Source organism: Syngnathoides biaculeatus, chromosome 7, assembly GCF_019802595.1.
Source record: "Syngnathoides biaculeatus isolate LvHL_M chromosome 7, ASM1980259v1, whole genome shotgun sequence".
NCBI classification, from domain to species: Eukaryota; Metazoa; Chordata; class Actinopteri; order Syngnathiformes; family Syngnathidae; genus Syngnathoides; species Syngnathoides biaculeatus.
This window is the reverse complement of record NC_084646.1, coordinates 12,513,363-12,541,310: the sequence shown is the minus strand read 5'-3', so window position 1 is coordinate 12,541,310 and position 27,948 is coordinate 12,513,363. Positions and strand designations below refer to the sequence as shown.

General features: G+C 43.2%; 2 protein-coding genes across 6 annotated transcripts; one reads left to right on the top strand and one right to left on the bottom strand.

Moving 5' to 3' along the window:
* Window positions 1–47: 47 nt before the first annotated feature.
* Window positions 48–7,449, bottom strand: ubxn6 (UBX domain protein 6). Of its 2 annotated transcripts, none has more exons than XM_061824530.1 (11): window positions 7,314–7,449; window positions 6,426–6,586; window positions 6,054–6,118; window positions 5,852–5,974; window positions 5,688–5,785; window positions 5,305–5,380; window positions 5,140–5,224; window positions 3,850–4,069; window positions 3,654–3,784; window positions 3,152–3,300; window positions 48–1,635 (listed from the first exon to the last, which is right to left on the bottom strand). In XM_061824530.1, the coding sequence occupies exons 1-11, from the start codon at window positions 7,394–7,396 to the stop codon at window positions 1,510–1,512; spliced, it is 1,317 nt and encodes a 438-aa protein (XP_061680514.1). In that variant the 5' UTR covers window positions 7,397–7,449; the 3' UTR covers window positions 48–1,509. The 2 variants fall into 2 exon arrangements, with proteins under 2 accessions (XP_061680514.1, XP_061680515.1); XM_061824531.1 differs by having other exon boundaries at window positions 6,426–6,583.
* Window positions 7,404–26,724, top strand: uap1 (UDP-N-acetylglucosamine pyrophosphorylase 1). 4 transcript variants are annotated; one of them, XM_061824525.1, is made up of 12 exons: window positions 7,404–7,500; window positions 8,237–8,407; window positions 9,566–9,865; window positions 12,968–13,172; window positions 16,292–16,467; window positions 16,537–16,709; window positions 20,056–20,249; window positions 20,330–20,470; window positions 23,298–23,486; window positions 23,626–23,667; window positions 25,058–25,124; window positions 26,225–26,724. In XM_061824525.1, exons 1-12 carry the CDS (start codon window positions 7,473–7,475, stop codon window positions 26,315–26,317), a joined length of 1,779 nt encoding a protein of 592 aa, XP_061680509.1. In that variant the 5' UTR covers window positions 7,404–7,472; the 3' UTR covers window positions 26,318–26,724. The 4 variants fall into 4 exon arrangements, with proteins under 4 accessions (XP_061680509.1, XP_061680510.1, XP_061680511.1 ...); XM_061824526.1 differs by lacking the exon at window positions 23,626–23,667 and having other exon boundaries at window positions 26,225–26,722; XM_061824527.1 differs by lacking the exons at window positions 7,404–7,500; window positions 8,237–8,407 and adding an exon at window positions 8,412–8,510.
* The last annotated feature ends 1,224 nt before the right edge of the window (window positions 26,725–27,948 follow it).

Below are 27,948 nucleotides of genomic sequence, written 5' to 3'. Positions count from 1 at the left end.
TACAATTTCTAGCCAGTTAAAAAAATGGAAGTTCCCAAACATCACAATGTAATGCAAGCAGCCTTTATTACAGGAAAAACAGGTTGACATAAACTGGTCACTCATTTTGAAAACCGCAGAACACGTGGAGAGCACAGTGAAATGCGGGGACATAATAGTTGAATTTGATTTAGGTGATAACGACACAACCCCGTAACTCTCTAGCTCTGCATTACAGTTTGATAAAAGACAAGCTATCCGAGGTAGTTTGTCATCACCTTCGTCCGCCGCAAGATGGAAGAAACAACAGATTAAAGTCAAAATGACAATGTGCATTAAGTCACCCTCCGCTGGAGTGATAACAGGTCCATGTACAAAAAAAAAACAGTAGCAAAATAACGGAATTATGTCTCAGCGGGAAGATGAGATCTAAATAAATACTGAAGCATTACAGACTGAGGGATGGCATTGCTGTTTCTGATTTTGCACGACATCCTCTCGTAGATGTTTGATACAAACAAATACAACTCACCCGGCCTTTTTTTTTTTTTTTTTTTTACATTTTTTGTCATGCGGCCCTGTGGAGGTTTTAATTACTGTGAAATGTGCTTAAATGGAAAGATAAGATCCAACCCATAAATTCCGTATCCTTCAGAGGTAGTGTCAGAAGCTTCTTTCACAAGATGTCAAAAATGTGTGTACAAAAGCCACGACAGACGGCATTTATCCGGCTTGCCCTTTTAATTTTGTGTCTTGGCATCGCATGTCGCAGTCCTTTAATTAGATGCTGCCTGTTGTGACCGCGAAAGTTGATTCCAACACGACAGATAAGTGCTTTGCTTGTGGGCTTTTTTTTCACAATTGGCAGCAGGGTTCGGCCCCTATTTGAGGGGATTATTGTACCACCAGGTCGACTTTGTACTCCCATTCTGTTTTAGTGCTGTTTAAAACGTCCAAGTGACGTCAAATTGTGGACAGATGGCAACTTACAGGCTGTGTAAAAAGCTGCAGTGGTGCCATCCATCCATTTTTTTCACACTGGTGCTCATTCCGGTTGCAGGAACTGCTTGCCGGTCAATTGCGGGGGACAGACAACCACTGTATTCACCGTTACGCCAATGGAGAATTTAAAGTTAAATAAAGCAAACACAGGTGTAGCGGAGATTCAAACCCAGAACCTACAAACTGTGAGGAAACCTTGCTAACCACTAGTCCACCATACCACCCACTGTTGTGTTGAAAGCAACTGCTGTGTAGAACAAGTTTTAAAAATATTTATCACACCAGACGGTGGCGCCATCTCATCTCGCGACGGGATGCCACCTGTCTTTGTCATGTGAAAGGAGCAACAGACCCTGCAGATTTTGTACGTTCAACGCATCCCGACTCGCATGTCTTCATACTTCACTTCAGTCTTTTGGGTGTCATGAGCAAACGTTAGCATTTGTTAGACGATGAGCAACCACGGTAAAAGATACGAGCGCGCGTGACTGGTCGGTTCGGCGAGGGACGCTTTCAGTTTCTCGACTTTCAGCTCAGATTGGGAATGGTCTCCAGCAGCTCCGGTTTGAGGAGGGTCGAATTTTTACTGCCCGCTGCCACAATATCCGCTTGCACGGCGGCGTCCCAGGCGAAAGACAGAAGAGCTGCAGGCACCTTTAAGAGAAAAAAAAATACACAACAATTGACACTTTGTAGAATAAGGCTACGTCCCCCTTTGAGCACAAAAAATTTTCATAAAACACACTGTTAAATGGTGACCTCTGGTTACTTCTAACAGTGTAAATACAGGGCAATCATAACATTTTGAAAACTTAAAATGAGTCCACACAACCAAAATAAATTTGGCCAAACTTCAGATGGTTAAATGGTGACCTCTGGTTACTTCTAACAGTGTAAATACAGGGCAATCATAACATTTTGAAAACTTAAAATATGAGTCCAAACAACCAAAATAATTTGGCCAAACTTCAGATGGTTAAATGGTGACCTCTGGTTACTTCTAACAGTGTAAATACAGGGCAATCATAACATTTTGAAAACTTAAAATATGAGTCCAAACAACCAAAATAATTTGGCCAAACTTCAGATGGTTAAATGGTGACCTCTGGTTACTTCTAACAGTGTAAATACAGGGCAATCATAACATTTTGAAAACTTAAAATATGAGTCCAAACAACCAAAATAATTTGGCCAAACTTCAGGTGTAAAAATGTAGACTTAGTAAAATTGATATCAAATGGGCTACTGCACTTACAAGTTATGCTTCAGAAAATAAGTACACAAGTAATTTGTGTGTGTGTGTGTGTGTGTGTGTGTGTGTGTGTGTATATATATATATATATATATATATATAAAATATCGCAACACAGAGTGCACAGCACTTTGCCGGGGACGTCCACGTTTTGAATGTGTTCGGTTAGACGTGTTGATACAGTTTTGGTTCCTATCTGCACGGTTACACTTTTTTCAAGCCGTGCCCATTTGAAACAGTTTTTTTTACCCTGTGATTTCTATCAATTTCCCTGGCACGATCTTCATCCTTTCGCTGCAAGACTTTTGCCATACTGGCAAACGTGCAGACCGCTTGATAACGTATGCGTACGTATGTCTATAAATGATATACATCTAAGTAGTAGTAAACAGAATGCTTCTCTACGAAATGTTAACATTGGAGTGAAAATACCAATGAAATGCCTCCAAAATACTGTCGGGAATCAGAATGTTGTCGTTATTATAAACACCAAATTAAATGCAAACGGATAGCAATGCCGTTTTCCGCTATCACAGCTGTGACTAATTTCACGACGAGCGTTGGCGATAGATGCCGGCGGCCGGTCTTGATCGCAGCCTCGCCCCACGTCAAGCCGTACCCTACCCTACTCCCCGCCCCCCAAATTTTCTCAACGGATGTGCACGTTTCACAAAAATAACATTTTCAGCTGAAAAAACACAGAATTCCACGAATCCGCGGAAAATTGTCATCCCTGTTCTCTTTTAGCCAATCAGCAGCCAGAAGAATGTCCATCCCTCTTATGTAGAACTTGCCCTCATCAGGGTCGCAGGTGAGCTGGATCCTATCCCAGCGGACTTTGGGCAAGACCCTTAAATTGGTCACCAGTCAAATGCAGAGGACATATTTATGAGCAAGCATCTTCTCTTGATGACTCACCAGGTTACACTCTGCCAGCGCCACCTCGTCGGACTCTTGCAACTTGTGACCGCCGGGAGCGATGAGCTCGAAGGGCTGCCAGCCGTCCACCAGGGAGTCTCGCACGAAGCCGAACAGCACAGGGAGTCGGTCCCAGGCGTAGAACGTCCCTGAGGGCGGTCACGCGTGAGAAGGGTGTTGAGGAAAATGGCTGAACTTTGGAAAGGCGAATTGAAAGTGGAACCTCAAACTCACAATCATGTTAAAAAAAAAACGTGTCCAACTAATGTTGGATATTTTTGGTCCGGGTAGTCAAAACTGTGAGTCCAACGCGTTACCGGCTGAGCCACCGTGCCCCACTCTGGATTCATATAAAAACATTTTAACTTCTGTTGACACTTGTACGGCAGGTAAGAAGATTAAAAGGGTGATTTCGAGCGTTGTACGGTTTTCCTCAAACGGATCACGTTGGGACTCGGGAGGTTACACTTTCGCATATCGTGTCGTATTGCATGGTATGTACCCTGGAGCAAGTTTCCATCAGGAAGCCGAATGCGGAGCAAAGTGTAGTTGTACTTCCTCCTCTCCCTTTGCTCATCTCGCTCCCTCATGGCTTTAGTACGAAGCATGGCGTTCTTCTCCACCAAGTCACTCCTGGTAAACACACAATTCCTTTAAAAACATTAAAAAAAAAAGCCACTCAATTGTTTATTTTCTACCTCTGCTGCTGCTCCTTCTTGAGCTCCTCCGCGCTCAGATTGTAGAAATCCGGCGGCAGCTCGAAGCGAGTGGCGTCGTCCGACGGCCGGAAGGCCTGAGCTTGCCGGTCCAGCCGCGCTCGGACGGGCTCGCCGCGCTGCAGGCGGTCCCGCCGCTCCTTCATCAGCTCCAGCGCGTCGGGACTCTGCTCGGGCAACACCAGGAACTCCTCGTCCTCCTCTAAACTCCCGTAAACACGAGGAAAGACGGGATTTCACTTTTTAGCATTTGTATTATTCACAATGAAATGTATGGCACAACAATTAAAAAGACAAAGGAATTTAAAAAAAAATGTATTAAGCAGAAAAAAAAAGGTTACGCCAATGCAACTAACAGTTAATACTCAGTTCTCGAACAAATCAGTTATGCTCCGTTCCATTAGCATTTCTTCATTTTTGTTTTGTTTCAAAGATTTCGTTAATTTGAGTTATGAATTAATGTTTTTGTATGTTCCTTTTTGTAAAAATAAAAAAAGTGCTATTTTTTCCCCTCATTATTGTTGTTTAAAGTTATTCTACACTTTTGTTAATACAAAAAAAGTTTACATGGCTGGGGGCCGAGTCGCAACAGATTCGGTAATCCACTCCCAGCCTAGCCTACTCTATCACGAAAGCATGCATTTAAATAAAAAAAAATAAATATATTTCTTCAATTATTTTATTATATTTTTTATTATTTTATTATTTAGTATTTAAACTACACGTGTATTTCTACTTTGCAGTTTATTATCAGGAAAAGCTTTAAAAAATGCTTTAAAAAGCCACATTTTTTTAGGCTTGGAAGACATTATTTCTTTTTCCATTAATTGTAATAGGAAGTGTCTATTCGCTTTTCGAACAAATCGGTTCTAGAACCGCCTTGTGGAAAGGATTGTGGTCGTGAACTGAGGTTGTACTGTATTATGGAATGAACAATTGAAAATGGTTCCAGGAATTGATAAAAAAAAAAAACTGGCATATACAACTCATGCATCCATATTTGCTGACCTATCGGTTCCGGTCTCTCAAGTGCCAGCCTACCCATCAAGTGTGAAATTACCCAACTAAATACATCTTTTCTTGTGCTAAATAGTGCAAAAAAAAAAAAAAAGTATTTAAGCAAGCCATTCAAATTTTGACCAAACTGCGACATTACAATCACAATGGAACTAAAAAAAATGCATCATAGATGTGCGTGTTTGGGCATGTCCATGATTCTGTATCCCAATATTTTTTGTCGATACGGTTAAGCTCCCCGAGTCATCGACTTACCTTGACCTTCGACAGGAAGCATCGTGCTTACGAAGCCCAGGGCCTGCAGGAACTCTCTACTGCCCTCCACACAACGCACTTTATCCTGAAGCCACACAACGGACTTGGCTTATCGGGAACCGTGCGCTGTCATCGACGGCAACATTTAGAAAAACAAAAACACACCTGAAAGACTTTGTTGCTGAGTTTAAGCTTCCTGTATTTCTCCTCTGAAGGATTCTTACAAATATTTTCTACGTACCTGTGGGGGGAAACAAGGAGGAAAGTGTCTAAAGCGGGGTGTGCGTCATAAATTCATACAGACAAGCAGACCAAACGCGAGTATTCTGCTGCAAAATAATCACTAGATAACATTAGCATTAGCATAGCTTCTTCACTGTAACGCTACAAAAGCAGGAGGCACGCATTTGATGATTCTTTCCTCGTCATGTGTGGGCTCTAGCACACATTAAAAATCAGTTAAGATCTTAAAAAATATCATTATGTGTGTACCATGCGTAGGATTCGCTCGCCTCCTCCAATGAGCACCACAATTTCAGCCATCTTACTTGCTTATGATATCCACGGCCGCCTTCACCTTCTCTTTGTCTTTGTTAAACGTGTACATCATCATGACGGACGCCTCCACGTCATCCTCCTCAAAACGCTGACCAACAAAGTTCATGTTACTCGATGTTTTTGGGCCCTCAGTAAACCCGAGGGGATCACTTACCATCAAAATGGCCTCCTTGATGTGGACGTCCCGCTGGCTTTTGGTTAGGGTGGCGCCTGTCAGCGGGCAGGTGAAATAAACGCCGGACACCGAGAGACACTCTTTCGCGGCGACGTCGGTTCCCTGTTGGTTAGTGGGAGGAGATGTCGTCACTGCACGTTTTGCTTCTCGACTCTATGCCGACTGAAATATCCGAATGTACCTCTGCAGTCGCCGCCTTGTCTTTTCCAGCCAGCGCAGCAGCCTCGGCCTCCAGCTCTCGTTTCACTGTCGGCCAGTGGAAACACACTCATGTAATAACAACCTAACAACAATGTAACAACATAAATGTATCATTGCGTCTGTAATAGAGGCTACATTAAGTGCACTTATATTTATTATGTGTTTTTTATTCACAAATTCACCCATTCATGCTTTTTCGGTGGAACCTGTCATCTGCTATTTGCTGAAAAATGCACCAATTCATTGTTTTTCATGCTGTGTCTTTAACTCTCAGAATTGCCCCAAAAGAAAATGAGGCTAATGATGATCATCGCACACAGTCATCAACGCCACTGGTTTACGTCTATATCACCCTGGTTCCTGATGGCGTCCTGTGAGGTGTGGACCTTCGGGCGCTGATTCTGTTCAACCCTGGCCAGCGCCGCCGCTCCCGCCCGTTGAGATCCTTCGCTGGGAGCATCGCGGTGCTGCTGCTTGCTGCCAGAGCTTCTCTGCCCTCTCTCGGGCGCACTTCTTTCATAGAAGAGTACAGAAAGCCAACAGTTATGTAAAATTGCTTTGTATAGTATACAAATATTTGAGTCTATGGGGTGTATTCCCACCCATCAAGTATGAAAATAAACCATTATTGAAAGGGTCACAGAAAGGTGATGAAGTGGATGTCTTTGAAAATGTATCTGTCGATTCATGGATAAAACACCTGAATTTTGACTTTATTTGTAAGAGAACATAACGTCCCATCTTTTACTGGATTATTAGTTCAATTGCTCCTTCAGCCAGTTTATAATTAATAACCCAGAAAGTTGCACATAATGGTGAGGGCTACATTGTGTGAGTGCGAGGGAAGTTTGCCCGAAGTCAAAATGGGGTGAGTGCAACATTTATTACATTACACAACAGAATTTGTCGTAATACATATAAGATTGCACTTCCTATACCTCATTATAAGACAGAAGGGGCTATAAGTTTGGTCACATGACCTAATAAGATTGTGTAGGATTTACCGTTAGCCAGCCTGAAATTAGACGTCTGCGCTGAGTGCATAATGACATTACCAATCAACTAACCACAACAGATCGAGTTAAATGAGGTGTACCATTGGGCCCTAAAGCATAAGCAGGTCGTTTGACGCGTATGGAAATGAAGCACTATACGTCGCGTCACTAACGTTTTTTAGCCGTTTGGCTAACTCCCGCGACAACGGGAAGGAGGGCAGGGAGGGCGGCTTGTTGACATTTACCTGCTGTCTTCCGTTAGCTTCTTCCCAGGGCCCGCCGATTTAAATTTGATGTCCTTCTTGATGTCATCGAAAAGCTTCTTCATGTCTTTTCGAGAGACGAGAACAACAGAGACTGTCAGCTGAGAAGATGTCAACAAAGCTGCTTCTTCTTCTGCAGTGATGCTTCTCGCGGTCAGCTCAGGTTCTTGTGAGTGCTGCCACCCTGAGTCGTAATTTTGCTCTCCACTTCCGCCCCCTTTTCAAGATTTGCCATGGATGCGCTTCGTCTTGCATGTATCAAATTCAAAATGAGCTCTCCGTTTTTATTTTTTTGTTAATTAATTGATCGCAATCAAGCTTTCAAACTCGGTTTAAATTGCACTGTTTGCGTATTTTTAATGCCGTATCGTCATTCGCGGAAGTTGAAAAAATAAGTATGCTACTTTTCCCATAGTATAATATACTTTCAAAAAGAGTGATCAAAGTTATAGGTCGCTGGAAAATAAATATTCAATTTAACTTCCTGGAAAGTATACCCGTAAAATAACAGATCATTTCTATTTTAATTACTTTGCACCACTGTACGGAAGTTATTACTGCCGCACCAAAAAAAAAGAGATCACGTTGACATTATAATGTAAAACGATTCACTTAAATTGATCCTCATGCTAGAGATTTCAACAGAATCGACATACTGTACAGTAAATGTTACTTATGATACACACAATGAAGTGAATATTTATCAGTTTTGGAGTTCATGCAGTCACATGATGCGAGACCTGCGTGTGATTGGTGGAGAATAAGGAAGCGCCAGGCAAGGACCGTAACCATACGAAAAGATAAGAACCCGTGGAACAGCTGTTTAAAAAAATACGAAACGCTGCAATAAAACCCCTCACTCCCCCGAAAACAGCGGCATTTTCTGTTACTTTGTTTTTTTTAAGGTGTGGTGGGATATACAAGAATCACTTGGCGGCAGGGTCGGATTTCCTCTCGCCACGTCAGGCGTGACGTAGAGGAGGTGGCGACCGGGTTGTGGGGCGTTCAATCCTGGACAAGAAAGCCTCATTTGTGGCGTAAAACGTCGTCCGACGCAGAAGTGACACTCCCACTCGGTGAGTTTTCCTGTCAATTGAGTAAATGTAATCATTGGGTTATTTCGCTGTTAACAAAGCTGGTTCCCGACTCTGGTGCGCTGCTCAAGCGGAAGACAACGCAGTATTTGTTCATTTACACACATTAGCCCCTATCATAAACTTACCTTAACGCGCAATTGTTTATTTAGCTTGCGAACACCGTGCTCCTAAACTATTTTATCCTAATAGATAGTTACAATGTGAAAAGTTGTCTTTGTAAAAGGCTAATGCGCCGCTGCATGTAAACCTCAGTGTTGTAAACTAAGTGATGGTGGAGGAGTCCGAGCAGGTTGTTTTAACGGGCTTAATGTTTCACTTCGACTTTTCAGTTCACGATGTAAAAAGAGTTGTCGGGTGTGGCAAGCATCAATCAATCAACCCAACCATTTACAGCCTGAAGGACCAGAAATGTCACTATGCTTTTGAAACGTATAGTATGTTCAAAAACCCATTTTCCCTATGTTTTTCAATCTTCCTTTTTAAAAATTACTATTTTGATGAAAGGAGCCTTTTCAGGAGCTCTATGTCCTCATTTTGATCAGGCTGTTCTTCTTGATGAACACATCACAAGCTGTTCCTGCTTTTTTCTTTTTTTTTAAACCCCACCTCATTCCTTTTCTGAACTTGGCTCCATCTTATCTCATTCTCAACTAGTAATGATCAGTCATGTTTTTCTACTTTTACAATTCTGTCCACCTTTTACTTAGTCCCTGACTGGAATGAGGCGTGATGCCGTGTTGAAAATATGGGAGCCCTTTCATCTGAGCATCTGTAGACATTTGTGAGCAGGTTGGATAGGATTAGAAATTATCTTATTAGAGGGACAGCCAAAGTTGGATCTTTTGGAGACAAGGTTAGCAAGAGCAGACTTCGATGGTTCGGACATGTCCAGGGGCGAGAGAGTGAGTATATTGGTAGAAGGGTGCTGAGGATGGAGCTGCCAGGCAAAAGAGCGAAAGGAAGACCAAAGAAAAGGTTGATGGAGGACATGAGGACTGTGGGTGTTAGAGAGGAAGATGCACGATATAGGCTTAGATGGAAAAAGATGACATGCTGTGGCGACCCCTAATCGGGACAAGCCGAAAGGAAAAGAAGAAGAATTGAATTTGCAGTCTGTACCACTTTCTTTGCCACCAGACCCATTGCTGACCATGGACCCGAACGGAAGCGGACTCCGTCAGAGGTTGACCGACGCCGGCCAGTCCCACCTCTTGCACTTCTGGGACAAGTTGAGCCCCGACGAGTGCGCCGCCTTCAACCAGGAGCTGCAGGGGATCGACTTTCAGGAGATCAACGGCTTCTTCAAGAGGGCCATGGAGCTGTCCGGTTCTGACGGCAAGAACGAGAAAATGGACGCCCGCATGGAGCCGGTGGCCCAGGACGTGCAGGGGAGCGTGACGAGGGACAGAGGAAGTCTTAAACGCTGGGAGGAAAAAGGTGAGTCACTTATATTGAGGATGTACCCCAACAAATATATCACCCACTGGCTCATAGCAAAAGGAAATTAGATAGCAATTATGTTATTAAATTTTTTTTGTGGGTTAGCTCTTTTACTGGTCTTGTAAATTAACCCCCCCCCCCCCGTCCGAAGCAATGTTGGTAGTGCAAGCAGTGCACATCAGTGGGGACTGTGGTTTAACCTCCTGAAGCTGTCAAAAAAAAATAATAATAATTGCGTCAAAGTTGAAATCATCGATACAATAATCGTCTTACCTGCATAGACTTGACTTAGAAAAAGGTATTGGTGGAAAAAAAAACAACCATATTAATCAGTTAACTAATGTCAGGGGTTAGGCTACATTGCTGTGGACCAGAAGTAATTGGAGATATCTTTACTAACTGTACAGCCGACATTATGTAACATCCTTAATTTCCCTTCAAGTGTAAAAATAAGTAAAACAAATAAGCCTTTGATAAGCCGTGTCATTGAGGAGGGTGAGCACAACTGCGTCAACTTGCACCTTTTACATTCTTTACTATTATGCACGTGTTTAGAAAGTTCATCACTATATATTAAAGAGTGGTGAGCAGGCAAACTTGGAAACTGTGCGTCCTGGGAGATGAATGTCGTTTCATCTTGGCGGTAACTACTGTGATTGTCTCTTCAGCCGTATTACGCTGAGCAGTAAGACCCATTTATTGGTTTTTGTCACAGTTTTCGTCTTCTGAGGTGGCATCACAAAAACATTCTTGTGAATTAATAAACCCTCTGACGCCAACTTAGCTGAAGCTTCCAAGATATTTTTTCACTTTTGAGTCGTAGTTTTTTTAGATACACATGACCATCGAATTACATTGGATGTGTCGTTAAGAAAAGTGGAAGCTGAAATATGTAAACGCTGTTACTTTGTTACTTTAACTGCTTCAAGGCATCAGCAAAGATAACACAAAAAGAGAGGTACTCTTGTACTTATGTTGTTTCACTGAATTTTCAATAATTTGCCCAAAATACACCCGAAAGGTTGACTATCATCGTATGTGATGTGAGACTTCAGCTCAGTGAGCGTCTGAAATACTGTAATTCCCGGCCTACGGAGCGCACCTGGTTATAAGCCCCACAAAGTAGATTTGTAAAGGAAATACCATTTGGTACATAACATATGCCGCACCTCTGTAAAAGTCGCAAGTGCCCACATTGAAACACGGGATATTTACAAAGAAAGACGGTACACAGAAAGTTTAACGCTAGCGCTGACTGTAGATTATTGGTTGTCACTATGCCCAGTCGGGGCCTCACCTCTCCTAGTTGTTATGGGTTGGGTCCCTTATCTGTCTTAGCAAGTATGTTGTTCTATGTATTTTACCTGCGGGTGTCTACAATAGCCGTTCGCTGTGTTACATGTCCTTAGATTTCAATATACACCGTGTGATCTCTTACACACGCACAAGAAGCCAGTAGCATTTACAATGCCACTAGCGCCACGCTAGTGCTAACGCTAACAGGGACGGTTAAAATAAAAACGATAAATATCACAGAGACACGCCAGTAACACAGCAGCAACACGCTTGCGCAGTGCTAACAGGACCGCTAAAAGTCACTTCCTCGGCACATATATTCCACCCGTCTCATTCTTACCTTTTCCCCTCGAGCGCCCCCCTTGCGGCCGTTAGAAAAAATGCACAAATGTGCGCATCACTGCATAAACTACAGGGTTGAAAGTGTGTGGAAAAAGTCGCGGCTTGTAGGCCGGAAATTATGGTAACTAAACGAGCGAATTCTCTTGGCAACGATGTGAGAACCAGCATCCAAAGTATGAATAGATAAACCTCAGAAACATAATGTCATGGAGAAGAGCAGATAAACATTTTCTTGTTCCCTCGCCGATGCGCGTCAGGTGTTGTCAAAGGACCCGGTAGTTTTTACTTTTCCATCATACAATACATTCGTGTTCTCCGTTGGAGCGAGTGATGTCAATCAGAGTCACTGAACAGGGTCCTTTTGTTTTGTTTCTTTCCCTTCACACAAAAGTCATCTTCTGTTCCTTTTATACTTTGCGCAATCATGTTTACTGCGGTCCGTTAAGTTTTTCCTCCAAGCAGGAAGATTGCAACAGAGGGGTGGAGAGTGTCTGCGGTGGTGGTCGTCGTGCTCATCTGGTTTTGATTTCATCTTTCTGACGTAGACCCGAGAGTGTTTTCTGAGCCTTGCTGATGAGGTCACTGCGCTCCGTCGGAGGAAAATCACATGTGAAATGGCGTGCATATTTTATAGGTTTGGGTGACTAGTCAAAGTCTAGCGGGTCCACCCAAGTTAGTGTTTTTCTTTTGACAAAGGTGCATTGCGAATCCAGTCGCGTAGCAGCAGTTTACGTAAGATAAAGTAGAGCGGCCATAAACTTTATGTATCCATAAAGCACTTGAGCTCTATTAAAAAAAAAAAAAAACAAAACAGTTCATCTCTCATTGCGTTATTTCTTTCTCTTTGACTCATTTTTTCATTACACTATAATCCATACCAAATTCATTATTTCTTTTTCCATTCATTGTAATAGGAAACATCGATTTGGTTTTTGAACAAATCACTTCTCAAACCGTTTTCTGGAATGGATTGTGGTCTATAACTGAGGCATCACTGTTTCTGTAAAGATAGATTTACTCACATACATATATATATATATATATATATTTTTTTTTAATTATTTTTTTTATTTTTATTATTTTTTTTTTTGAGGACATAGTGGGGAAAAAAATGTTTCCAAGCTTGTTTGGTCTTAGGAGAAGTCAAGTAAAACTAAATCTATGTAAAATATATTTAAAAGGACGTTTTTGTTAAAGAAATCTGAATTTATTATAAGGGCATATCACACAAACTTGGAAACACGCATCAATATATCATGCGACAATGCAGGTGCATTTATTGTTGCAATTCAATTGTAATTATTAATGAAGGTAATATAAATGTACTATGACCATTCTTACAGATTAGATATAGTGTCAGGTTGTAAGCATGAACTCGTCATTTTTAATGGACTTGTTCAACAATCTAATCTTAACGGAGGCGTTATACGTTATAAAAATCCGCTTCTTTTGCCCCTTCAGGTCTGGAATGCATCTCCCAGGGCAAAGTGGCAGTGCTGCTGCTGGCCGGCGGTCAGGGAACCAGATTGGGGGTCTCCTACCCCAAAGGCATGTATGACGTGGGGCTTCCGTCCCACAAGACCCTCTTTCAAATCCAGGCGGAACGCATTCTGAAGCTGCAGCGGCTGAGTGAGGCCAAGCACAAGACTAAATGCATCATTCCTTGGTAAGACCAAAGTTCTTCTGTTTTTTTTTTTGTAATCATCATTCACTGGATCATAATAGTGGGTTGTATCAATATCGGAATCAACAATAAAGTTCCTTGTGCAGTCAAGGACGTTCTTAAGAAATATGAACAATGCCATAAAGGAAGGAGGTGTGGCGTTTATTTTATATTCAAGTGGAAGACGTACCCAGTAGTGCCACATGCCCCCCCCCAAGTGTTAAAAAGGGTGTCAATTTGAAATGGGGCATTTATTTAATAAAGTGGACATTGCACATGTCTAAAGATGCGTAATGATGAGATCATCGGCAAGGTAATCGCTCATAGCCACGGCACCGCCCGTTTTTTTCCTGGGGTGTGAAATGAAAGTGTTATTTGTCTATGATTTTATAGAAGCAGTGGGAAATCCTAGCCATCGACCAGCGCCATGTAATTGAAAAGAGTTGTCTATTTGAGGTGCGGGATTTATTTTTCTCAAGTGAACAACGGACACATAGAGCAGTGTGAAGTTTTAGTTAAAAGGTGGGAAAAGGGGGATCTATTTGAGGTGTAGTGTTGATTTTATTCAACCATATACAGTGAAGAAAATAAGTATATGAACACCCTGCTATATTGCAAGTTTTCCCATTTTAGAAATCTTGGAGGTGTCTGAAATTTTCATCGTAGGTGCATGTCCACTGTGAGAGAGATCATCTTAAAAGAAAAATCAATTTTTTTAAACAATTTATTTGTGTGATACATATGCAAATAAGTATTTGAACACCTGTGTGTTAGATGGAATTTTGACCCTCAAAGACCTGTTAGTGCGCCTTTAAAACTCCACCTCCACTCCATGTATTATCCTGAGTCAGATGCACCTTTGTGAGGTTGTTAGCTGCATAAAGACACCTGTCCACCCCGTACAATCAATAAGACTCAAACTTGTAACATGGCCAAGACCAAAGAGCTGTCCAAAGACACCAGAGACAAAATTGTACAACTCCACACGGCTGGAAAGGGCTATGGAGAAATTGCCAAACATCTTGGTGAAAAAAGGTCCACTGTCTGAGCAATCATTAGAAAATGGAAGAAGATAAACATGACGCTCAAAGTGAGGAATCATCCCAGGACTACACGACAGGACTTGGTCAACGACCTGAAAAGAGCTGGGACCACAGTTGGTAATACACGAAGACAGAGGTCGGGAACCTTTTCGGCTGAGAGAGCCATGAATGCCAAAATGTCATTTCAAAAGAGCCATGCAATATTTGAGACCCTAAATACGGGTGTATTTGAGCATTTATGTAGACCCAACACATTTGGAGTACAAGAAGTCCCTGAATTGTTTGAATTAACATTGTTATGATGTTGCTAACCAGTGATGACAAAAGCACTTCTTACCATGTGACTTGTGGTTTTGCTGATGGCTTTCTAGTCTTTCATACGTCGTTAAATTTTGCTTCATGCAGGCGTTGAGACTTCCATCCGTTCATCGTGAACGTAATTCACTTTGATTTACCATCACGATGATGTACGATGGTGAACGGTTCTTGCCAACAATAGCATGTCTTTTGTTGGTTTGATGATCTTGTCTTTCTGCGAAAAGTTGTCAAAAGGTTTATTCGCAACATCAGCCACGAATGCTTTGGCCTCCTCCTCCTCCTCCTCCATCTGTCAATGGATGTCCAGTCTTGCCAAAAACTGTACAACTCACCATCTTTTTTTTCTTTGAGCGATCGTTTGCACAATGAGTTGTTGCTACCTGCTTTGCGTTGGACCCTTCTGCACCTGCGCACATCGACTACTACGGTGAACTACGGCAAGCCCACTAGGACAAACTGTCTCTGCTCGTTTGCGTTCCCTAAGTGACAGAAATGACATTGTACAGTATGTAGTGATGAGGGCTCTGCGAGCCATGTGCAACATCAAAAGAGCCAGATATGGCTCGCGAGCCATAGGTTCTCGACCCCTGCACTAAGATGTGATGGTTTGAAATCATGCATGGAACAGAAGGTTCACCTGCTAAAACCAGAACATGTCAAGGCCCGTCTTAAGTTTGCCAATGACCATTTGGATGATACAGAGGAGTCATGGGAGAAAGTTCTGTGGTCAGAATTCACAACCTGTGTTTGGAGGAAGACGAATGATGAGTTCCATCCCAAGAACACCATCCCTACTGTGACGCACGGGGATGGTAGCATCATGCTTTGGGGGTGTTTTTCTGCACATGGGACAGGACGACTGCACTGTATTAAGGAGAGGATGACCGCTGCCATGTATTGTGAGATTTTGGGGAACAACCTCTTTCTCTCAGTCAGAGCATTGAAGATGGGTCGCGGCTGGGTCTTTCAACGTGACAATGACCCGAAGCACACAGCCAGAAAAACCAAGGAGTAGCTCCATAAGAAGCATATCGAGGTTCTGGTGTGGCCTAGCCAATCTCCAGACTGAAATCCAATAGAAAATCTTCGGAGGAAGCTGAAACTCCGTGTTTTTCAGCGACAGCCCAGAAACCTGTCTGATCTAGAGAAGATCTGTGTGTAGGAGTGGAGCAAAATCTCTCCTGCAGTGTGTGCAAACCTGGTGAACAACTATAGGAAACGTTTGACCTCTGTATCACCGCTGTATGACACAAATAAATCATTAAAAAAATCACACATTGTGATTTCTGGATTTTTCTTTTTCGACGATCTCTCTCACAGTGGACGTGCACCTATGCTGAAAATTTCAGACCCCTCCATGATTTCTAAGTGGGAGAACTGCTCATATACTTATTTTCTTCACTGTAAAATACCCGTTTAACTCAGATTTTCTCGTAAATGTTGTCACAACCATCGTTTGGCACAACCGTTATTTTTCCCCTTCCGAGCAAAAAAGAGGCATGTTTGTGCTGAAAAGTGGACAGTTTACACATCTGTTTGAATGGAAGTCACTGTTGGAAGAAAGTACTGCATGTCGGAAATAGCAGGTCGCATAATGCTGGGGAATGCATAACTAGAATGGTATTCAGCTTTGTGCTGACGTTCCCCAAGGCCACGCAATACTAAATATTACAGTATCCTCTTCTTGACGCACATGGTAGGCTGTTTTTTTTTTTTTTCCCCCCTCCCCTTTTTACCACACTTGGTGGCTTTTACCTTCAGGTACATCATGACCAGCGGCAGGACCATGGAATCCACCAAGGAGTTCTTCTCGCGCCATAACTACTTTGGCTTGGAAAAGAGCAACATCATCTTCTTCCAGCAGGGGATGCTACCAGCCATGGACTACGACGGCAAGATCATCCTGGAGAGTAAATGCAAGCTGTCCATGGCCCCCGGTAATTTGCAAGTGTTGTCTTGTCTCAGGATCTGAGTTTGTAGACATAAAGACTCTGCCTGTCTTTCAGACGGGAACGGGGGTCTGTACAGAGCCTTGGGCAACCAGGGGATCTTGGACGACATGCAGCGGAGGGGGACTGAGTTCATACACGTGTACTGTGTGGACAACATCCTGGTCAAAGTGGCTGACCCAGCATTTGTCGGCTTCTGCGTGGAGAAGGATGCAGACTGTGGCGCAAAGGTCAGTTTACCACTCGCAGCACCTTCCGGTTTCACACAGGATGCTGGGATTTTAACCCTGAACTTCAAGACTACTACAGATGAAATTACTTGAATGCCTGTCAAAGTTCTTTGAAAATATATCCGCAGAACCCAAAATAGAATTGAATAGGTCTGGCTGGTCAGTACAATAGGAGCAATAAAATAAATGAATATGAATAGTGTATTCAAATACATGTGACCATAAATCCACTAATATATAAACTACACCACAGTCAGGTAATTCCAGAAATCCCTGTAAAATACCGCACCTGAATTAATCTGCAAACACCTTTCTGTTCTTTTAACTCATAATTAGTGTTGCTGTGGCGGAACGGTGTCTCAGCTGGTAAAGCGTTGGGCTCACAGTTCTGAGGACCCGGGTTTGATCCTGGCCCCCCTTCCCGTGCGTTTTGTCCGGGCACTCCGGTTTCCTCCCACATCCCCAAAAACATGCAACATTAATTGGACACTCTAAATTGCCCCTAGGTGTGATTGTGAGTGTGGCTGTTGTCTATCTCCATGTGCCCTGTGATTGGCTGGCAACAAGTTCAGGGTGTACCCCGCCTCCTGCCTGTTGTCAGCTAGGATAGGCTCCAGCACCCCCTGCGACCCCGGTGAGGATAAGCGGCAAAAGAAAATGGATGGATGGATAGAATTACTGTGCTGCAATTGGCTGGCAACCAGTTCAGGGTGTACCCGGCCTCCTGCCCGGTGATAGTTGGGATAGCCTCCAGCTCCTTACAACCCTTGTGAGGATAAGCGGCTCAGAAAATGGATGGTTTTACTGTGCTTTATGGTATTATATCGGGATGAACAACTTTTTACTCTTCTAAGAATGGTAAAATCTGAAGCTTGTGCAGTTTCAGCAACACTTTGAGCCTGCAACAAAATGTTTTAACATGTCATGTAGTTGTAGGAGAAAAACTGCACCTTCCACAACCTACCAGCAGGTGGGGGTAAATGCCACCAAGTCTCCTTGGGTGCAACCCACTCAGTATTCTTGTTTTATTTTGGGGGTTTTATGCTTTGTGCTATAACTGCATTTATGACACAACTGAAGGGCTGTATATATCAAATTGTAGTTTAGCTGCCTTTATATCGTATGATTTAAGATTGAAAGATCCTTTCTGACTTGAGTAGCGTCCGATTTTATTGTGAGTCGTTGACTCACAATGAAGGCGATTCCTTCTTTGCCTAATCATTTCAGACTGTTTGACTTCACAACACCAGGCACACATGACTCTCTGTGTGTGTGTGTGTGTGTGTGTGTGTGTGTGTGTGTGTGTGTGTGTGTGTGTGTGTCAGCAACATTGGGGATCTGCACGTACAAATACACACTCATGGGGATGTACACGTACAAATACACACATTGCGGAAATTACTCAGATTTTCCAAAAACATTTTCCAGTTTTGTGTTTCAAAACACGTTTCCCCATTTTAAATAATAGTTTGTTTTTTTGCTGCTCACGCTTTTGGAATCCCCCCAACAAAAAAAATCCACAAAAAGCAAAACACACACTTGTTGACCTCGCCCTTGAAAAGGTCCTCATTACCTTGTAGTGGAGGAGGACCCCCGTCATCTGTGACATGACATCTTATCGCCACGTGACCGTTGTTTCTATCTATATTTTGTGTGCCTCTTATGCGCCTTCCATTTCTTCACGAGCATCCACATCACCTTATCTCCAAAATGTCGTATTTCACATCTTGAAAACGATACGCGTACATCTGCCGTTTCTGTCGGCTTTTCGGGATCGGTACGCAGCCCCTATATTAAGTTCCCTCGGCAATTCATGTGGCTTCCTGGCGAGCGTTGACCCCGGTCCACTCACCAACCCCTTCATCAGTACTCTGTCATTAGGCACTGGGGGGACTTTTTTTTTTTTTCTCTCTCTTTTCATTGCAAATTGCTGCTTTCGGGGAGTAGAAATGTGATCGTTTTGTGGCAGTTTTATCTTCATGTAGCTGAAGTTGTAGCCCACACTTCTTGGTCTCTTATGTGGTTGAGGCATTTTATTTTTATTGCAATGCCTTATCATGGGCAGTTATAACAATTTTGCTTTAAACTTTGTCCAGAAAAAAATTGAAGCAAAATTTACCATTCATGTTAGTCACATTTGGAATAAGTCCAAATTGTTCCTGTCGTAAAACCATCAGGGGGAATCTTTTGTGCTATTTTAACGTTAACTGTAATGGAAGCGTAAACAGAAGGTAATGAGGCTAAAAATAATATTTAAAACAAAAATAAAAGGGTCTTGTGAGATTCTGAGGAGGACTAATAAACATCACATTTTTAACATTAACTGTGGATCCATGTTCTGTTGCGCTGGTCCTCATTAGTCCTATTCCATCTGACTTTGGATGACAGATGGATACGCCCCGTTTTCCTTGCCAGCCAATCACAAGGCAGCTTTATTCCCCAAAAAATAACATCCACACTAACGAATGATTTCAACTCTTCAATTAAGATGACGCTCATATTTTGGAATGTGGGAGGAAGAACGACAACAACATGCAAGCTGGAGTTGAGATTCAAATCCTGAACAGAAGAACTGTGAGGCAGGTGCGCTGGCCGCTCAACCACCGTGCCGATCATATTAATAATTATATGAGTACATTAAGTTGGGGGGCGGTACGATGGATTAGGTGGTAAAGCGTTGACCTCACAGTTCTGAGGTCACGGGTTTAATCCTGGACCCGCCTGCATGGAGTTTGAATGTTCTTTCTGTTCCTGCGGAGGTTTTCTCCGGGTACTCCAGTTTCCTCCCATATCCCAAAAACATGCAACATTAATTGGACACTCTAAGTTCCCCGTAGATGTGATTGTGAGTGCGGCTGTTTGTCTCGATGTGCCCTGCGAATGGCTGGGAACCAGTTCAGGGTGTACCCCGCCTCCTGTCCGTTATCACCTTGGATAGGCTCCAGCACACCCCGCAACCTTCGTGAGGATAGGCAGCTAAGAAAATGGATGGATGGATTCAGTTGGGGTACCACTGTACAATATGAAATCAACCACTAATGTAAGAATGCGTAAAACACTTTTTGATTACAAGCTTCTGGCGTGTGATATTACTGAGACAAAATGATGCACGACATCCCTCACAGAAGACCCAAACTGAAGTAATTTGTTTACAAAAAGGCACAGTGTTAATCTGGAATGAGGTCTACCAATGTGACCCTGACACTACGAGGGCGCATCACGACAGATCCATTTCCCAAATGCGTGCGCTGAAGGCATGTTCCTTCCGAGGCCTTTGGATAAAGGGCTACATTGATGCTCGTGAGGTTGCCCAGCGTGTAACTAACCGGCGTCATCCTCTCTTCAGGTGGTGGAGAAAAGCAACCCGACAGAGGCCGTGGGTGTCGTTTGCAAGGTAGACGGGGTTTATCAGGTGGTAGAGTACAGCGAGATCACCTTGGCCACGGCGGAAAAGCGCAGCGCCGACGGCCGCCTCATGTTCAACGCAGGCAACGTGGCGAATCACTTCTTCAGATTCTCCTTCCTCAAAGACGTAGTCGAGTAAGCCCATTGAGGACCCGTTTCCCTTCAACTCGATTTACTTGTGTCGGACGAACCTTGTTGTTGCTGTCTCCCCTTAGGAAGTACGAACCTAAGCTTCAGCACCACGTGGCCCGGAAGAAGATTCCATTTGTGGACGCGCAAGGTCAACTCATCACTCCGGAGAAACCCAACGGCATTAAAATGGAAAAATTTGTCTTTGACATTTTCCAGTTTGCCAAGTAAGACACACTCTCTTCTCTGTCAAATTATTGTGATGCCATAATCTGGATTTACACATTATTGATCCTCATTCATCACTTAAGGCAAAAATTACTGACGTTCAACCTACAAGCCACGACTTTTTTCACATGCTTTCAACCGTGCGGTTTATGCAGTGATGCGGCTAATTTGTGCGTTTTTTTTTTCTAACGGCCGCAAGGGGGCACTCGCGTGGGAAAAGATAAGAATGAGACGGGTGGAATATATGTGCCGAGGACTTTTACCGGCCCTTTTAGCGCTGCGCTAGCATTAGCGCTGTGCTAGCGTGTTGCTGCTGTGTTACTGGCGTGTCCCAGTGATATTTACCGGTAAGTTTTCTTTTAACCGGCTGTGTTAACACGGAGAGAACAGGGCACAATGCGACCACTTGCGGCTTTTACACAGCTGCGCCGTATGTATGTACCAAATGGTATTTCCTTTACAAATGTACTCGGTGAAGCTTGTAACCAGGTGCACTCTGTATGCCAGGAAATATGGTATTCATGATCATTTACTCTCAATTGTTTTGTATTTTTCAGTCTGTTAGTGTAAAAATTTCAAATTGTGATTGCTGTCTTACTGTTTGATGTCTCACGCGGGTCTGTTGGCAGCAAATATTACCTCTCTGCGTAATATGACGAAGTCAGGGTCGCGTTGTTTGTTCGCTGCGATCTACCTCCAGAGTTCTGATTCTTACATGTTGGACCTTTCACCTTTTGCAAAGTACCAGCCGTTCCTCAGTCATGCCCTTTTCCCCAAAAGTCCAGTCGGCACACGGTAGGAGGTAGGAGGAAGACTCACCTCCTTCCAATAATCATACATGACACCAACCCAAAATTATGCCACTGTTAATATAGCTTTACATTCACAGTAATGATGTCTGAGGGAACCTGCCCAGTTCCCTTCGTGGTTCGTTTGCTGCATTTCAAAGTAAAGGGGCAGAAGAGTACTCTTTGCTTTAACTTGGATGCCTGACAGCTGTCCCAGGGCTTTTGCCTTCAGCAGAATCCAGATGGGCTTTTTTTCCCCCCCTTCACGCTGTTGCCAAAAGAGCTCGTGTTTTCTTTTCTTGGCCTGAAACGAATGCCGCTGGCCTCACGTGTACACCTGCACAATCTAATGACACCCTATACCAGTGTTTCCCTTTATCGAGCCAAGCCACATATTTTCCCTTCGAAAATGCACTATAATCCCCGAAAAAGAGATGTCCCAAAAAGTATTGCAGTGGTGCCTTGAGATTTGCGTGAGGTTTTCGAGATACAAGCCGAGACATATGGATGATCTTTATTTATTTTTGCTTTTTAGCAGTTTGGCAAATGGTGAACAATTCAAATCAAACAAGGATTCAAACTGTTTAATACTACACCCAGATGAAGGTAGTGTATTGTCAAATTAAATATAAAACACTGACAATTACCTGTGTTTTTTAAACAGCCACATAGCTTTGTGTTTGGAAAGTCCGCTTAGCTTCATGTTAAAAAATTAATGCAAACGGCCATTTAGATGCCAATGGTTTGCATCCATTTCAGAAGCAATTGATAACTTAACACAAACTGTGAAGAAATACATGTAGACAGATAAGTTTGTACTGTATTATTTTTCATCCTGCTTGAAAATTGGCTAATATTACAGCATCTCGCAGCAACAGAAGTACTTGAAGTGCCACTGTCATGAAATGGATGATTTTTACTACATTATTAATGATAAAACGGCAGCCGGTATGGACCCATCGTTTTTTTTTCACCACAAAACATGATTTTGATGTACAGTGTATGGCTTTTTGTAACTCCCGCCATGAAAATCCTCTCGAGGGATTTGTTTTCGACAAGAAACAGGAAGTGACGTTGAAGCCAGTAGCGCGCTCAAGCGGACTCGTTTGTTTCTATTAGTTTTACCAGGAGGAAGAAAACTCGTTGTTCCGTCGTGTTAGCCAAAATGCCGGCTCGTTGTATTTGCTGGATATTGCTCGAACACTCGTGAGGACGGATTCGCTCTTCATACCAAAAGATCCGGTTCGCCGCGAGAAATGGATTGCACGGGTGCAAAGGACGAGAGCTTCGTGGGTTCCAAATGATAGGTAAGGTGTGTATACAGCTACTAAAAAAAAAAAACAATAGTTGGTGGGGAGGACGTAGTCCTTTCAGAACGTAACAAAAGATCCGTGTCTGTAAGTCAGAGTGCTAAATGTGTCGATGTGCCCATCGGCACCGAGCCTCGCGGACGAGCACGGCTTCAGCCGGGCTGGCTCATACATACTGTCTGGGTGTCTGTTGTTAGTTAGAAGTGATCCCCATATCATCTAAAAATTTTGTTCGAAACGATAGTGTAATATTGCCCAGGTCACTTCACTCGGTTGTGAGATGTTCTCTTCCTCGAAAAGAGGTTCCGTGTCAGAAGGGGCGTGTTCATCTCCCACACTAGGGGCCACAGCATCTTTTCAATGGCGAATGTCCGGGGTGACGTCACGGGTAGTAGATGCAGCCAATATGCCGGCCACTTGGATGTCAAATAACATTTCCGCAACTTTGCGCATGGATGAAGCGGTCTCCGCTCATATTTATTTTTTCGTATAGACATTGAAGTGAATAATGTTATGTATTTTTCATTTCAATATCTATTCTAGAATGTTTACAGGGATGACACTTGGGCTTTAAACAAGTCCATTTCTTCTTTGTTTGTCTGTATGATTGTATTCTCCCTCCTGCTGGCTAATGTGAATATGTAAAACAAATGCAACTCTTTTGAATGCACCGTTTTATGTGTAAAGCGCTCACGTGCAAGGACCGCTGTGGGTGTGTCTCCCAACAGGACTTTCGTGGTGTATGAGGTGCTGAGGGAGGACGAGTTCTCCCCGTTGAAGAACGCCGACCGCCAAGACGGGAAGGACACGCCCACCACCGCCAGACACGCCCTCATGTCCCTCCATCACCGCTGGGTGCTGAACGCCGGCGGCCACTTCATCGATGAGAATGGCACCCGCGTGCCCGCCATACCCAGGTAAGCGCGTGCCATTTTTATTTATTTTATGTATTTTTGTGCGTGTGTGTTTTGTCCTTAACCTCACACCCTCACATGTGCCATTCTCTCACGCTTGGTCTTGCTCCTCTATGTTCCCCCCCATGCCAAATGTTTCCAGAGCTGGAGCAGAAGGCCGTGTCACAGATGATGGCAGCAGAAAGTAATTATTCCCATCCCCACCCCACCCCACCCCACCCCCGACAGTTCTGAGTGCATGCAGATGGTTTGGGGTTTTTTTAAGCGCCGCTTTCCTCCAAGCAGGCACAGTTAGCTTCAGTTTGGTAGGGTTTGCAATTTTGCTTTTTGTCTCCCCCTGTCAAAAGTTGTAACGCCGACCCCCACAAAAAGGGTGCCGATAAACAGTTACTCGGGGTACCAGCTCGGGATGCGTTGATACCAGAGGTCGGTAGAGTTGCCAAAAATTGGAGTCAAATAAAAGTATTGTTAATTTACAATCGTATGGCACAAGTAAAAGTAAAATGTTGTCCTTTAAATATTTACATAAGTAACAAAGTGTTACTGAAGTACTGAGCGAGGTGAGTAACTTCTGATGGATTTTATTTTTTTTTATAATCAGAGCATGAATATAAATTAAAATAAAATCGAGATTTCAGTCTGGTCTTCATGGAAAAAGCCCAAGTTTGATCGCTCAAAACTGAAAAAAGACCAAGACTTTTGGGAGTCAAGTTCGAGAAAAGACCAAGATCTTCAAAATGTGGTCTCAAGACCATTACAAGACGAATGATCGATAGCCCAATAACTTTTCCCAAGCTTTTCCGCTGTGTCAAAACCAATTGTCGCGGCCCCACTAAGTATTTCACACGCCCCGCCAAGCATCGATAGAATAATAGAATAATATTCTGTCTTTGTTGGCTTTCTTTGTAAAAACACAAACAAACAAAAGAATTGTTTTCACTTTCTGTGTCCATTTTACATCGCACACGAGCTAGATGAGAGCTTACCGTTCCAAATTGAACCGAACTGTACTGCCTGGTGGAAACCTCAAACTCTGTACAGATAACACTTTTGACTTGCAATCTTTTTTTTTTTTCCATCTATTGACACTTTTAAAATCAAGGGAACGGCTGTGAAATTAGTGGCAGCGGCGCATGACGGCGACGTGTTGCATGCTAATCTCCAGTCTTGTTCTTAATTCTCCTCCAGTGGAAATCAGTGCAAATGGATTTGATCATAAATGTTCCTCTTCCTCCTCAATCATGTCTTGTCTTGTCTCCCTCCCTCTACAGTCTTCCCGAAACGCTGGCTGGGACTGATTACTGACATTTTCTCTTCTCCCCCCTCGTAATTTTTCTAGTATTAAACAAATGAAATGATGGCGCTGTGGCGGCATGCTGCAATCACACGGGTTGCAGACATGCGAGCGCCGTGAGCAGTCATTCATCCTTGCTCCTTCCTTCCTTTTGGTAATGAACTCTTTTCCACCCCCCCCCCCAAAAAAAAAAATCACAAAGGATTGCCAAGGATTTGCAGCCTTTTGCGTCTACTTTTGTAACACTTGTTCATTTTCCTCTCATCCCTCCCTGATGTAGCCTAAAAGATGGAACTGACCTGCCAATCAAATGTGAAATCTCCCCGCTGGTGTCCTATGGAGGGGAGGTAAGACCTTATTTTAAATGATAAATAAATCCAGGATAAATTACCGTAATTTCCGGCCTATAAACCGCAACTTTTTTCACACTCTTTCAACCCTGCGGTTTATGCGGTGATGCAGTTAATTTGTGCATTTTTTCTAACGGCCGCAAGGGGGCACTCGAGCAGAAAAGGTAAGAGTGAGACCGGTGGAATATATCTTCCAAGGAGGTGACTTTTACCGGTCTGGCCCTGTTAGCACTGCACTTGCGTGTTACTGCAGTGTCTCAGTGATTTTTACCAGTACAATGGTGCCTCGGTTCTCGACCACAGTCCGTTCCAGAAGGCGGTTCGAGAACCGATTTGTTCGAAAACTGAATCAACCGCCCCGCGTTATGTTATTTCCGGGTTTTGTTCGGGGGTTCGTTCAAATCGACAATAACAAAACGCGTTGCGGGTGGGTCAGCTGGTCAGGCCGCACGTGTTCTGTTATTTCGGGGTTTTTTTTCGGCGGGTGGGAATTCACAACAGAGCACGTCGTGGGTCAGCTGGTCTAGCCGCGCTCGTTCTATTTTCAGGTGTTATTGGGGCTGTTCGAGTCCCGATTTTCGTTTGAAAACAGAAGCAAAAAAATCTCATTTTGTCCGAAAACCGATTTGTTTGAGAATGGGGACGTTTGAGAATGAGACACCAATGTATGTTTTTTTTTTTTTTTTTTTTTTAAACCGGCCCTGTTAGCGCGGCACTGGCGTAAACGCGGCAGAGCTAGCGTTAGGATTAGCGCAGCTGCACTAGTGTTAAACCCTTTGTGTACCGTCTTTCTATGTAAATATCTCGTGTTTCAATATCTGTTTCAATGTCGGCACTTGCGGCTTTTACACAGCTGCGGCCTATGTATGTACCAAATGGTATTTCCTTTACAAATGGACTGGGTGAGGCTTATAACCAGGTGCGCTCTGGAGGCCGGGAATTACGGTGTATATTTTGCTGGGGATTGTTGGGGGTCCCACACAATATTGGGTAAGGGACATGTTCGCCTCTGGCTGGCAGAAAAATAAAATCACGTTCATCAACTTGCTTGATTCCTGTTGAAATCTGACCCCGGCGTTACCGTTTTTCCCGAAAAGGGTCTGGAAGCGCTGGTGAAGGATCGAGACTTCCAGCCGACGCTCCTCATCGACGAGGGCGGCGTCCACCAGCTGGTCAAGAACGGCGTTTAGGCGGCCAGAGAGCCTGATCCAAAAACGCCAAGCATTTTGTCCCTCGGGGCGAAGCTGCGATGTCATCATTGCGCATGCACAATAATGCGACTGAATCAACGAACGGGCGAGATGAAGTGAGCACCCTCTTTTTATGTATGACGACGGTCCTTCTGGAAGAAAGTTTGTGGGTCTGGTGCATCTATTTATTTTGCTGATGAGACATATTTTTATATAATGTATTCTGTCATAGTATATTTCACATTTGCTGTAGTTTACATAGTGATTTTTCTCACACATCGGAATTGGAGTGATCTGGCTTCTGAATCATGTACAAGGCAGGATGTGGGAGCTTCTAATTATTGATGATTGAACATGACTCAGCTCAAAGTGATGCCATATTAAAGAAAAAAAACACCTTTGGAAAGACTTCTGATTTTTGTGGTGTCTATTCACCTTTTTTTGACAACTCGAGTTTTTCAACTTCTTCTTTTTTTTTTTTTTTTTTTGAGGGGGGTGTTATTTTATATTTATTTTTTTCAGCAAAACAGTTTGGTGAATGAGTGTCGTCTTTTTGGAGTTTGCGTGTGCTCTTTCCAGGTGCAGGGAGTCCTCGGGTTAAGACGGTCTCGGCCTAAGACGTTTCAACTTTTCAACGCGTGTACCCGCCCGCCATTTTGTCTGGCTTATGCCTGTCTGTGTTTGTGCGTCGGGAGTATCTTTGCATTTTTTCCCCTCCTTTTTAGACATTATCGCCCCAAAGAAGAAAGCTGTGTCTTTTAGCAATGCTTCTGCAGCCAAATGAAAATCCATTACCACGGAAACGAAACTCAAGATCATAAAAAGATTGGAGAAAGGAAAGACACCAACACCGCCAAGGTGTCAGTCGGTCGACTGTTATTTAATTATTAAAGACAAAGTCTGTATTTTAGCGAATGTGACGGGTTCCGTTCCTATGTCAGATTCAATGATCACAAAACAAAGTTCTTCAATCCTTGTCAATATGGAGATGATTGAGGATTAGGTTCCTTCGTAATAGCTAACCACAGCCTCCCCTTCTTCCTCTCCATCCGCCTCTCAGCAGTAATGCTAAGTCCATCATCTTGTTTATTTCAATGCATTTGTATATCTATACAAAGTATTTTGATGTCAATTCTGACTCTAATGGTGGAGTCCGACTTGAGTCGAAATTCGAGTTAAGTCGCCACTGTAGGAACGGATCTGTCGTAGACCGAGGACTCCCTGTACTTGGGCTTCCCATGTATTCCAAAAATGTAAGATGCTCACTTTTTTTAGTAATTTGTTGCTGCAATTGGATGAAAACAGTCCAGTGTCCACTAGCGGTATGCGAAAGCATCACTGAATCCAAATAAAATGTACATTTAAAAAAAGAGTCAAATATATTAGAATGAAGCTCTTTGAATCTTTGCATAAAACCTCTACTTTATTTTTGATGAACATTTAGGACAACTACAATACTTAAGCGCTAATACTTTTTGAGAACCAGTGATTTAGAAGGAAAGTGACACTATATAAATAAAGATTACATTAATTAAGGAAGCTATAGAGAGAACCCACATGCGCACGAGGAGAACATGCAAACTCCACACAGGAAAGCCGAAGCCCGAATACAAACGCATGATGTCTGAACT